Source organism: Electrophorus electricus, chromosome 16, assembly GCF_013358815.1.
Source record: "Electrophorus electricus isolate fEleEle1 chromosome 16, fEleEle1.pri, whole genome shotgun sequence".
Lineage (NCBI taxonomy): Eukaryota > Metazoa > Chordata > Actinopteri > Gymnotiformes > Gymnotidae > Electrophorus > Electrophorus electricus.
Genome location: NC_049550.1, coordinates 1622438 through 1636862, shown reverse-complemented (window position 1 = coordinate 1636862; position 14425 = coordinate 1622438). Strand labels below are relative to the sequence as shown.

General features: G+C 37.3%; 1 protein-coding gene across 1 annotated transcript; it reads right to left on the bottom strand.

The window, feature by feature from the left end:
• Positions 1-3682: 3682 nt before the first annotated feature.
• Positions 3683-14115, bottom strand: LOC113583521 (histo-blood group ABO system transferase-like). The gene is made up of 7 exons (XM_035534904.1): positions 13932-14115; positions 12370-12446; positions 10962-10997; positions 10755-10805; positions 8312-8341; positions 7990-8124; positions 3683-4836 (listed from the first exon to the last, which is right to left on the bottom strand). Exons 2-7 carry the CDS (start codon positions 12423-12425, stop codon positions 4152-4154), a joined length of 993 nt encoding a protein of 330 aa, XP_035390797.1. The 5' UTR covers positions 12426-12446; positions 13932-14115; the 3' UTR covers positions 3683-4151.
• Between the last annotated feature and the right edge of the window lie 310 nt (positions 14116-14425).

Here is a 14425-nt window from a genome sequence, read left to right as displayed (position 1 = left end):
TGATTTCATAGTATTATTTGTCATAAATCAAAATGGATACATTTTAGTTAAAACCTGGGAAAATGTATGAAATATATTTACATCTTCACATTAAACAGACTGAAACACAGAACAAGTCAATGTATTTTACCTCAAGTAACCCCTAAAACCTGTTTAGAAAAATTGTATTCTGTCCACACCAATGCAAACAACCCACCTACTTCAATGACACACACACACACAATCTAGTTGCGATCAGCATCATAAAATAGTTCTGAATGAAGAAAAATATCTGACTGTTCTGAGCTGTATAATCAACAACTAAAACTTTCAACACAGTCAGACTATATTACCCAGTGGCGACACTTTGTGGTTCATCCCTTCATGTCAACAATGTTGCTAGATAGATGGGGGTTTATAGCCAAAATACATGTCATCAGTAGACGAGGGAACACCAGAACTTCCCAAGATAACAAGAACTGTATCATCAGTTAGAGTTGCCCAACACGTCATGAACACAGGATACTTGTTTTCTGCCTTTTAACATTTATGGGAATTTTTCATTTAGATTTGTTTGTTTCAAGTTCAACTTCAAGTTTGGTTTATTCGTCACATACATAGTCATACACAGTATAACTCGCAGTGAAAGGGTGGAGAGTGCTCTGTCCAAACTGAGGAAAGAAAACAGGGGTGCATAGAGAAATATATATTCTATATATGTGAAATATATATATGCAAGATAAATATATATATTCTATGTATGTACAAAATATATTAACAATGTATGTACAATATATGTATATTATGTTTATATACACAATGTACAATGTATATGGTTGTGTGTATATATATATATATATATATATATATATATATATATATATATATATATATATATATATATATATATATATATGTACACAATGTACAGAATGTACAGATCCATTTTGTAAAATGACATATTTACAGTTGTTATGTTACATGGTGGTAATTGAATATATATATATGTATATACCCCACCGTTTTACATACTAATGTTTACATTTGCCACCATTACATCCAAACCATACCTTAGTCAGCATATGCAAACTGACATTCAACACCCACACCAGTTGTAGCTGTCACATTATGGCCCCTCCTCTCAAATGTCTCCTCGTGTGTGTGTGTGTGTGTGTGGGTGTGTGTGTTCGTCAGTATGGCTACACCCTCCCTGTGTTCCACACCTGGTCCTCTTTGTGTGTCGTTAGTCTGTGTGTATAAAGATCCAGCATTTTCATGTTACTGTCGTCTGTGTTTAACCCCATGCTAAGTATTCCATGTTGTATTTTTAAATAAACGTATGTTTGGTGAAACTTGTCCCCATATTCTGCTCAGTGTCCTCTTTACAAAAGCACAAATATATATATATATATACACACACAGTATATGAGAGAGAGTGGGAGTCTAAAACTTGGCTTTGTGCTCAGAGTGAATATAGAAAAAAACACACAGACCTGACCAGTGTGAGGAATCTGAGTGAGAAGCAAGAGATCTGGAATGTGTTAAAATCTAGAGTGCTACCTGAAAAACCTGCTCTATGACTCCTGGCAGTGGTCAGATCAGAGTAACTCCCCATTCCGGTACTGCAGGTCTGAGCAGCCATTCAACAAATCAGCAAGATAAGTGTACCACAGTGTGAGTGGGCAGGATCATCTGTGGAATAATGACAGCTGTGGAAACACACACCCATTCATCTGCCATGACAGTGTGCAAAGTTCCACTTCTTCATTACTGTCTTTCACAACTTTATTGTAGCTATAACATTTAAAAAGTCTTTATAATAAACACTGTTTCAATATGATGTTGAATAATTCTTTCTGCGCTGCTTCTTTCCTTCCTTTTATCCACAGATAAGACGATCTTGGTCAGTCATAATTTGACCTGGAGAAAAGCTCTGAGATACTGCAGAAGGAATCATGTGGATCTGGTCTCAGTGAACTCTGAAGCGATTCAGTCCTGGGTGATAGAGGTGACTCAAAACACCTCCACTGAACATGTGTGGCTGGGTCTGCCTCACACCTGCACTTTGGGCTTCTGGTACTGGGTGAGCGGAGAGTCCATCTGCTACCAGAACTGGAGCAGTGCAGTCTGGAGGAGAGAAGAAGTGGGTCAGCCTGCCTGAGATATCTGTACCACATATGAGGATTAGAGTGTGTGTGTGTGTGTGTGTGTGTGTGTGTGTGTGTGTGTGTGTGTGTGTGTCATTGAAGTAGGTGGGTTGGTGTGGACAGAATACAGTTTTTCTAAACAGGTTTTAGGGGTTACTCGAGGTAAAATACATTGACTTGTTCTGTGTTTCAGTCTGTTTAATGTGAAGATGTAAATATATTTCATACATTTTCCCAGGTTTTAACTAAAATGTATCCATTTTGATTTATGACAAATAATACTATGAAATCACAAGTTTTCTTGTAAAATGTTGTCACACCTGCGGTTACAGACATTCAGATTGTTCTCCAGGTGCCACTTTCTATATATTATTCATTATTTTGTGTTAATGCATTAAATACTTCCTTTGGGCTGGTTTTTTTTTTTCTGTTTATAGTCCTTTGGCTGGGTCTGCATGCCTCTCAAAAAATGATTGTTAAAATACATTTTGATGTTACTTATTTTATCTAAACAAATAAATGAATAAAGTATTCTCAAGGATTTATCTTTGTTTCCATTTCTAACAGTTAATATGTGTATACATATATACACTGTTATGCTTCCCTTCAGCAATCATCACGGTTACCCTAGTAACCTGTCTTGTGTCCTTATTTTGCTCTGTTCCTGTTCCTGGCTGAGTGAGTTTATTCTGGACAGCGTGCTCCAGCTCCGCGGTTTTCATATATACCGCGCTACAGAGCTCTCAAAGAAAACGGGAGGAGGCAAAATCTGTTTTTACATGAACAAGTGTTGGTGTACGAATGACAATGTTTAATTTGGCCCGCCTGCCAGACCACTAGAGAGTGCAGGTGCAGTTTAATAACACAAACAAAACTGAAACCAAAACACAAAGAACAGAACAAACACACTAAACCAAATCAATATAGTGAACAGCACAACTGGAAACACTCAAGAGTAGCATATCATGTAGAACACACAGAGTCAAACACCGACAAAAAACAAGGGTTTAAAAACATGCTAACAAGGAACATAACCATGGAGAGGTGAGACACATGATCAGTGAACAAGGTAGAGGCATGAAGCTAGACGTACACACACACACACACACACACACACACACACACTCACACACACAAACACACACGTGAGAACATGGCAAGGAGTCTTGGAGGAGGGGGTCGTGCCATGACGGAACTCCCCCATGACAGCACATTCCCAGCACACCAGCCTACTGGGCCCCAGATCAACCATTCAATCCCCAATCCTAATCTGGAAATGGCACCACCTAGCAACAAGTCCTGGATTCAACAGAAGATGCCATTAATTATGTAGGTCAGGTTTCACAGCTCTACCACTACATGTACACACAGTATTACATTTCATATAGTATTTACATTACAGCTTGCTTGACTGTTTAAATATTTATCAAGAATTGGCAACCCAATTACATGACTAGCAAGTGATGTTGAACATGGCTACTATGTTGAGGTCTGTATTAAGACAATACAAACAAGAAATGATCATGTAAACAGTTTATTATGTTGTATGTGAGCTTTAAAACATTTAAAAGAGTGATGGGCCTTTGTGTTCATGAAACAACTGTGTAACACTATGCAGCAACAGACAGGCCTTGTGTGCCTGCTTAGGACAAAGATGGGTGAGTGCCTTCAAAAATGTTTATTTATTTACATGTTCCTTACAGAATATTATCCAAGGTGGAGTTTCAAACTATTTGCTTTGGCCCAAGGATTGCAAAAGTGTTAAACCGTTTCCGATTTACTCTAAGAGACTATTTAGTGTAGAGGTTTCTGCACAACTAGGCCTTGTATACAAGCGAAAACTAAAAAACAAAGCAAAAAACACATACAGCAAATATTATTAATCAAACCTTAGAAAACAAATTAACATGATCAAAAATAGTCTAACATTATTTTAAATAAGATGCATTATCCACTGTTGGTTTAACTGATCCTATAGCTCTTTAAGGAAAGTGATATCTAAAGATTCAGAATAGTTTTGCGAGGTTAGTTTGGCCGTACCTTACTAACATCTTTCCACACATGTGAGTAACGGATCATTTTCACCTCATTATTTTGATATGGTCCATTCCACAGGTACTCAGGTGATAACAACTTGGTGGGTTTGTTGTAAAGAAAGTATTTGTTCAGGTGGGATTCTTCCTGCCAAACTGCCTCAATGGAATTAGCTTTGTCCATGTTCAGCCACAGATGGCAGGTTTTAGTGACTTTATACACCTCTCTCACAAGCCCACCAATCATCGCCCCGCCGTAGTAATAATCACCCTCTCCATATGGGATGTAGGCCTGAGACTCGGGCCGGCGCTCATATGTGAAATGTTCACGTGACGCACTGTAGAAACCAAAATGTACAGCGGCGACAAGGCGACTCAAACTCTCTGCCCCCCAGTGACCATAGAATTTTGTATCTACATCGAGGCAAAAAATGTAATCTGCCTCATTGACTAATTGGGTCTCAATGAGGTTCATAATCATCTCCATCCTGCGTAGTGTGATCTCCTGCCAGCGGTTTGAGCCTGGAATTTTCAGTGTAGTTATTCTACGGTCAGCACCCAGTGTTACCGTAGGAACTGCCTCTGGCTGGTCTGTAAAGATGTAATAATGCACACGGTACCCCAGCATAAAGTACTGCTCTGCTGACTCGAGGTAATCCTTCAGGAACTGCACATATCTGGGGTGGGGCAGAAGAACAAATAGGGTTTATTTAACTGTGAAGTATCAGTTTAGTCAACAACCACCACAAAGGTTTAGCAACTTAAGCATCATCATTTTCCAAGCAAACCTATTGCCATTTTAAGGCAGATGATTAAAAAAACTGCTTATTTTTGTAATCATATATTTTTGTCCCATTTGAACTGCAGCAAGAGGCATGTATTCTTCTGTCTTCAGTTATTTGCATCTCATACTGTACATGTGCAAGTATTGGGGATTAATGAATACAGCACTTCCTCTGATTATGACTACTCTAGTCACACAAGGATGCCTTGATTTTGTGATAATTGAGTTTGCAAACTTTAAAATCAGAGTACTTAACAGCTAATAATAATTGTCAACCTTAAGCAGTTATGATTTAATCTTGCAGTAATTTAAAAATGCTTCATATTCAGTGAACAGTCAGTAAGTCTGACGCACTACAGAGTTTATATATACAGACAGAATAACAGAAACAAGAAATGCCTGATTACAGTTAAGGGTGGGAATAGACAAGACACACAAGGGAAGGGTGGAGAAAGGAATTTAAAAAGCACATGGCATATAACAAAGGAACAAATCAAAAACAAACATGAACCGGGTGGTGATCAGCACCACATGAACAGCAATGCCAACCCAGGGGAACGTTACCCAAATATAATGAATTTAGATAAAAGGAAATGTAAAACAGAATAAATGGAAGAGCAGAAGTTAAAGGGTAGCAGTAACAAAATAACTGCTTTTTTTTTTTTTTTACCTAACTCAGGGCTCATCTGATAATTGTATTCCCATACAGATAGAAATCTTTGCTTTTCCATACAAATGTTGCTTCACATTAAAAAAAAGGCTTTTGACCACTGTGATGTTTGCATCACGAATCACTGGATGTTTCCATTCACTGCTGGAAAAATCTATAATCCTGCTATAAACTGTCAAGGAAAGCCCCCCCAACCCCCACCACGAGTCATGTGGTATGGCCCGCCGTGTCTGTTTGCATGTCTGTTTGTAGTCACACCCTCCGTAAGGACTCACACCTGCATGGAGTTAATCGTTACGTGTCTGTCTGTCTATTTAAACACCAGTTAGTGTGAGCCCTGGTGCTAGTGCTGGTGCTAGCGCTGGTGCTGGAAGTGGTACTGTTTTTGTAGAATCACTGTTAATGTTGTTTAGTCATTGTTATTAATGTTCATGCGGTTAATGTAAGAATTTCAGAATTAATGTTTTGTGCGAGTGCCAACGTTGTCTTGTGTTTTATATTATTAAATGTCACTCAACGTCAAGGCGGTCTGTGAGTCCTGTTCCGCGCCCTGCAGCACTCAGGCCAGCGTTACACAAATTCTAAGTATAAATGAGAAAGCATACTATTTATTTACAATATTACAGCATTTAGAGTATTTTCCCCAGCATAACCTTTTAGCCTAATAGCAATGAAGCTAAAATGGTTTAGCCTTAAACTATGAAGGTATGAAGCTAATATTGCCTTTTAATAAATTGAACATTGCTGTGATGTTTTAGCAATCAAAAATTCATTAAAAGTAATGCAATCTCTACAATAGACACAAGTCTTGATGCAAACATATGGGTATAGGTTTGTATAAAATATACACCCCCTGATCCACGGACCAGACCCAGAACCCACTGGTGCTTTGAGATTGAGCAAAAAAGCTATAAACGGCCTCGCGTCAAGACGGCCTGATGTTCTGACCCTCAACACCTTCGTCTTTGATGTCATAAACTCATGGACGAGAAGGAAAAAGCTCACCAGCCTGGTTACGACTCAAGAAACCGTCACTATAAAGTCCATCGGACTCAAATCCCCACCAGAACAACCAGTCTTTTCAGCCCACAGATTCACAAAGTAACAACTTTGCAATGTTAACGTCCTCCAGGTTAATCTACTATTATCTCAAATGCTAATATTTGAGAGCAGCGGTAGCTCACTGGTTAAGGTACTTGACTTGTAATCGGAAGGTTGCATACAGTCATAATCGTAAGTTGCTTAGGATAAAAGCATCAGCTAAAATAAATGTATTTGCCACAAATGTAAAATAATATCATTTCCAAATTGGACTCTCCATTGCTTTCTCTGTGCTGTCTGGATGATCCAGACAGTAGGCATACATTCATTACAAATTTGTTGATTAATAAGTTTTCTTTGTTGATCTTGGTGATCAATAAGTAGATTACCTGGTTGGTTATGCCCATATATTGCATAAAATAACCTATTTACTTTTTGTTTCTCTACTTTTTTTCTTTATTAGTTTAGTTAGCTTCCTGTATCCACCACAAATTGTTTGTGTTAAATTTAGCTTGTTTACATTGCTAAGCTTGTGATTATAATGATTATAGTGAACTAACCACTCCAGTCATTATTAGAATCTTATTCACTGATTGTTGTGCATGTTTTTGGTATCTCTGCATATTCAATAAACATACCTTGATTATTACATCTGTGAGCCCAGAGTGATATTATATATTTTTGTGATAATTGGTCACACAAGCAGGAACACAAGTGCTCCCAGGTTGTGCTCCCAACACAGCAGAAGAATACATTTGTGTCATTCAAGCATGCAAAGAAATGTAAAATGACTGGATGCTTTAGCCTGAGAATCCTTTTGATGAAAAAGAATGTCAACTAAGGCATTATGAGGTACATTTGTGTCTCAGCCAAGGTGTGTGTACAATGACTGAAATATGGATGTTGCAGTTGATGAGTCCAATGGGAGTTAGCGTGGTTTTATTTTAATTTATTTTAACAAATTACTCATGTAATTGATGTTTTTTTATATCTAAATAGCCCAGACATCACCCTATACATGCTAAAATGTGAAATGTGAACTTCCCATTTGTTTACACTGTACTTCCTGTGAAATACTGTTGCACAAGGCGTAGTCTCAAGGTTAACTGACCAGATGCTCTCTTTCTTTGATTCAGGCTTTCCATTTCCAATTTTACTGTATGAAATTTAACATTAATAGCTGCTGAGACAAACTTAGAATAACATTATGTCCTTTCCCATTTCATGTTTAGACTAATGTTTAACCTCCAAGAATTTGAAATATAACTTCATAAAGAACATTATAACCTTTATGCTTTATACATGAAAATGTCCAGAAAAGTGATAATGACGTACTTGCCGACAGCAAAGACAGTGTTTGCCACCGTGATGTTCTGCGGTTTATAGGTGGCATCAAGGATATTCGTATCAAATGTGCCTTCCCACACAATTGGAGCCAACCATGGTGTCACTGTAACAACATCCTTACGGCTATTGGCCAAGCCAAGACACAAACAAAGGGAGATCAAATTATTCAGTGAACTTACACAACTGTAAACAAACACAAACATGTACACAATCAATAATGATTTCATTGTTCCCATCTTACTTCTGATTGGAACAATAAAAATGATCTCATCAGTAATAAGAGTACCCTTGGTGAGTATATATTACTTACCCATTCAGTAAACTTGGACTGTACAAAGGCCTAAAACAAAATCAAACAAATACAGCTATGCACATAAGGAAAAACTAATAAGTGGCTATTTCTTTAGTAAGTAATATCTCATTTAAGCACAGGTGTTCAACTGAAATTTAGGAGGTGGGGAGTTGTACTTCATTACTGCCAACAATGTGGAGGAAAATATTATTCAGTTTGTGTACTAAATGGGACTGATGTAGAAATGAGATGTACTTCCTTTTAATTCTAATGTATAGGGATTTTTATATCTGCCTTAGATGTGTACATCATAACATCTCCATGCAGTTCTGTTTGTTTGGTTTATGTTCTGATTTTCATAGCAATGAACAGTGTTCATTGTGTTCATTGTGTTTCTCCTAGCCTTCCTGTTTGTTAGCCTCCAAGGTCTTCATAGCATCTGTTATAGACTACTTCCCCTGTTTGTCTTTATGTGTTTGTTTGTTTATCATGTATCCCCATACTCTACGTATTGGCTCAATGACCCTGGACTACCATCACGACTATAACTTTAGATTTGCCCCCAATAAATCTCGCTCTTCTCCGCACTTGCATCCACCTCCTTACTGCTCATCTTTACAGTTACGCCAATGGAAGAAAGAGGGAAGTGTTTAATAACACATAGAAATCAGGTCAAAATACCCATCTCATTCTCTCTGGTTTCCCCTTCAACAAGGTTAGACCTCAAAAGAAAGAAACTCAAGAAAGAAACTCTATCTTCTCTCTCATTCTTTGTTCAGCACCACGTGAACATTTGGACAGTTAACAGCAAACAGCTGAACAGAATGAAGAATCCCGCTTGTTAAGTAGCTAAGATGCAGCAGCTTGACACTCTCCATTTTGGTGCTCGTTTGTTTTTGTTTATATGTATGACCATCAATGTTTTGTCGTGAAAATCCCACCTACACTTGCCAAGATCACCTGACCATCTGATTCCAATGTGCACTAACTGTTATGATTGAATTTCTACCATCACACAATGCACCGGAGGAGCTGGCCAGAACACTGGGCCATCCAGAATTTCTACACTTACACAACATTCTGGACATGGGCAGACTGTTAACCAGGAACTGCCCTGGGTAATTTTTGTTTTGTTGAATTTCATAACTGTGGTCTTTATTAACCTAGTCCTCATTCATTCTTATTTAATGCATCTTACTATTTTTTTTTTTTTTTCTGATTAAACATCCTATTAGTTGTAAAGTTTGTGGTTCATGGTCAATGATCAAGGTCTTTTTTGCAGAACTTGCCATTTTAATGAAATGTGACTGAATTAAGAATTGTTAATTAAGCACACCTACAAAATTGTCATGAAGATCAAGGAGCAATCAAAGCAGGTATGCTCTCAAACTCTGTTACCTTCCACAAACAACACCTTTGTTATACTGAGATCATATAACACCTTTAATCACAGAAATTTACACTCTATTCAAATAATTAGGGGACTTCTGATGCCAATTGTTGCACCAGAACTAATGTTTTCTCAGCAATGGGGGTGAATACCTATCCAATCACAATTATTTAATTTGTTTTAAACTATATTGACTTTACACAGACTTAAATATTATAGACTATTTTGTGCAGATTTATGACTTTAAGTTATTTTCAATTCCAGGTTGTAACATAACAACATACAAAAACATGCTCCAGGAAGGGCTGGGTGAATAGTTATGCAAGGTACTTATATATATAATATATAATATAATATATAATGTTTATTTAGCATTAATGCTCTTTTTTGCTTCTACTGGCTCTTACTTTGAGAAAGGATTGTGGCTGGGAGAGAAAAATGAAGAGAAAAGCACAAATCTTATCGTACACGTGCATTCCAAGATGCTTGTAGCTTTCCATGTCATGTTCTCATGTGATTATCCAAAACCAAATAAAACTGTCACGGTAGGTGGACCATCCAGCAGGAGGGACTCGCCCACTCTTTCACACCTGCACCAGCATTCACTACACCTGCACCAGCATTTTAACGTTTCACACCTGTTCCTTGTTTTCCATCTCTCTAAACCGACAGGTTCCTTACGTCAGCACTGCGCATTTCCAGACCAACGGCGCTATCGGCAGCCCATCATCCAGTGCAAGCCCATGTCTTAAACTGTATCTGTTTTCTTTATTTTACTGCTGCCTTGCAGTTTATTCTTTTGTACTCCTGAGAGTCATGAAAAATAAAGACTCTTTGATTTATCCTCTCCTCTCACTCCATCTGTGCTGCCAATGTCACAAAAAACATATTGAAAAGAAATTGGGAAGGACAAAATTGCTCTTTATGAACTTACACTTGACTGGTTTAGTTAAATTGTTAAATTGTTCTTTAAAAAAACTTATTTAGGACAATGTCAAGATCTTTGAGAGTATTGTGATGCAATGTGATACACAGACCAAATCAGTTGTTTGTTCTTAAATAAGTACTTACATATTGCAGTTCCTTGAGTGTGTTAGCATGTGTTTCCCCAGTTGTACATTTCTGAAAACAGAACAGATTATAATGAAGCTCTCTCCCCCTCTCTCTCTCTGTATGTTTGTATGTGCATGAGTCCTTACATTGGACTCTTATTATACAGAATGCATATTAGCAAAAGTGTGTGAACTGAGGTTGTGGGCAGCACAGTTTATGGCTTACCTGAACATGTCAGAGGTGTAGCCCACGTAAATTACCCTGGAGATTAGAAAAGATCATCTTCAGATGACACATAAAAGTAGACTTATACAGACAATTAAATACTAAGGGCAAATTGCCTCTTTACAGCGCAAGGTAGAAAAAACTGTAAACATCAAATTAGATCTCTAACAAAAGGCTAAAAAAGATCAAAGAGCTCAGTTATACTCAAACCTACATTTATATAGATCTGGAGACATATTGTTATATATGGATACAAGAAAGCACCAACAGTAGTAAATGTGGCAGTCGCATGTATTTAATAATGCTTGGGGCAGGATAGACCACCCTGGCCAGCACTTACACATGCATAAACATTTAGACTGTCCATTATGGGGAGTACAGTAGAGCTTCAGCTGTCTAATATGCACATGGATCTGTCTGCCTTATCTGTCAGTCCTTGAATCAAACCAAACGTACAGAAACTTAATTTAACAAAAAAATAGTGTTAAGCTATATTAGTCTATTTCTGGTACTATTATTTATCCTAGCTCCTCAGGTTACAGTTATATAAATAGCTCTTACCTATATAGTCTTATTTGTTCTGTAATATCTGTTTATGACAAATCAATATCCAAAGCCAGGATTACCCTTTATTCTCGGTGTTGTTGAGCTAGGAACGGGTAAGTAATTTTCTCAGCAAATGTTTATCACCATAAGTGATTGTTTCCTCCATAAGGTTTTTAACTGAGTGTTTAAAGGATTGTTTTTGTCATAAATGCCCCTCCCCTGGCATCATGATTTCCATGGCGATGCCTAGCCATGTGATTTTTGGTTGTGTTCCTGTTTAGCCTTTTGTTAAGTTTTCTCCCCCCCCTTATTGGTTTCATCTGTGTCTCATTAGCCCTTATTAGTTGTTGTACTTAAGCCACACGTTTCTTTTGTTGTGTTGCTGGTCGTTTGCAATAAGACTGTGTCTGTATTCCTTGTCTCTGGATTACACATTTATCTTCTATGTACTGCCTTGTTCCCTGTTCCAATATTAGCTTGTTCTGTGCGTGTTTGCACATTGTGTTTAGTTTTGTGTTTTGCGTTTTGCTTTCTTTATCATCACATGTTCTGGTTTTGTTTCTTTATCTAAATATTCTGGTTGTATGACCTTGTTCCCTTTGACCCTGGATTTGCCCTCAATAAAAGTTGTATTTCTCAGCATGTGCACTCATGCTTCATTAAAACTTTAAACACATTTGATTTGGTTAATATGAGTTTTGAAAGGAATCAAACATTTTGTAGCGTTATCAATATTATTTTTTGTTATTGGTAAAATAACAATTGTATAGTGTAACAATAATATACTTTTCTGAGTGTTTAGGATAAAAGAAGATTCATTCAACAAATGTTTTGAAGGCATCAAAAAGCTGCAGTTACATACCCAACCATCACAGCTCCCATCAATACCACTAGAAACAGGTATTTATATGATGGCATGTTGCAAACTTTCCTTCAGCCCTGCAATAAATGAACAAGTACATTTAGAGCTTTTGCTTCTATCTATGAGAGGCACCATTATTCAAACTTACCTTTAACACACACTATCAAACCTCTTATACACACCATCATACTCACACACACACACACACTATCAAACCTCTTACACGCGCACACACACACACACACACACACACACACACACACACACACACACACACACACACACACACACACACACAATCAAACCTCTTACACACATAATACTCGCACACACACTGTCAAACTTCTTACGCTCGCCTGGAATCTTCTTCAGATATATATACTATATTCTGCCCATGATGAATTTTAGAGGCAGCTGATTTTAATGCAAAACCCTTTCCACATTCTTGTTCCCAGCATTTTCAAAGTGAAGTTATGCCCATGGTCACATTCCATCATAAGTTAAATGCTTATTGATTTTCCTCTTAAATGAACAGACTGTGAACCTTTATAGTCTGTATTGTGTGTTATAAGTGCCCTCACCATAGCAAACTCACCATGACGTGGCTAAATAAAATTATTCTGAGTCCATTTGATTCCATATTCTAATATGTGGCTAGTGGTGTGCGTGTTGTAATTAATAATTCACCATTTATTCCTTTTAGTTACATATGCTGTGTGGCTAGTTGTGTTCTATTCGAGCAACAAGATGTGTTGCTTATAAAAGATTTAAAAAAAAGATAATTGTTTTACTTTTTTCCAAACATTTTTAGTTGTCTCACTTTATCAAATATGTTTGACAATGTAGGACAGCAAGCTTTTAGTAGTTCTATATAAATGGGGGAAATTGAAATGTAGGGACTTCCTGAAGTTGCATACATAAATTATTCTGTCTCATCATATAATTTTATATAATCCTACTTTTCTGGTGTATAAAATGCTAAACCAAAGAGATTTAGAATATGGCCTGCAGTTGTCAGACAGCAATTCATGGTACAAATACAATCTGTCCCTGTCTGTTCAAACAGATTGTCTGATAGTGACCAAGATAGCTAGCTTGTTATCTGGTATTTAGCTAAATATAGATATACAGCTAATTAGCGCATAATCAATTAGCTCTCCAGCCATATTAGTCTGCCAGTGGCCCAGATTATCAAATGCAGAGTTTATCTATTTATTTATTTGGCACATTAAGGAACATTAATGAGTGTGGCATGTCTCCTCTGGGTGTGATAGCTACATTTTATTTCCGATGTACTTAATCTTGGGGATTACAGAAAGTTAGAATGTGTTGCTCTCATGTATTAGATAGTGACACGTGGAATAAGACGCACAATTCAAAATTGCAAAAAATGTCCCAGATTACCCAAATTCACTCTATCTTTTACTTAAAATTGAAAACCCATAGCCCTCATTTTTATGTTTTCGCTCCTCTGTAGTGCTTAGAAATAGGGCAGCTATGTAAACACAACACTAATAAACAAAAAGAAATAAAACACTACAGAAAAAGTATACATCAAATACCTGAAAACAGTGTTAGTTTTTCTCTCAGTAGGTGTTCCAGATCATCAGGATCAAGACTGCTAGTTCCGAGCTGTAGGGACAAACACGTTTCTTCAACATTTATTTAATCTCTAATTCAGTGTCGAAGCTTCTCTAAAGTATACTTTGGTTCTCATCTGAGTACAGATGGAATGATACAGCTGTAATTTTTCTTCATGTCCCTTGTCTTTAGAAAGAAAAAACCAGATGGACTAGATTTTACTCACATTACAACACAGCTTTATACCTGAATACGAATGAACCTGTCCAACCGGCAGGCGTGCACCTATATGCAAATGTGTGCTGTACACTGAGGGATAGCAGGTCTAAATTGCCAAGTCTGTGTACCTGTGTATTTATAGAAGGCAGAATTGCCAACATGGAGCTGGCAGCATTAGGTCCCAAAATATATAAATTGGTTTCATTTATTCCTTCTCACCACAGATGTCAAGTGAGAACTGCAATATATACTGTAT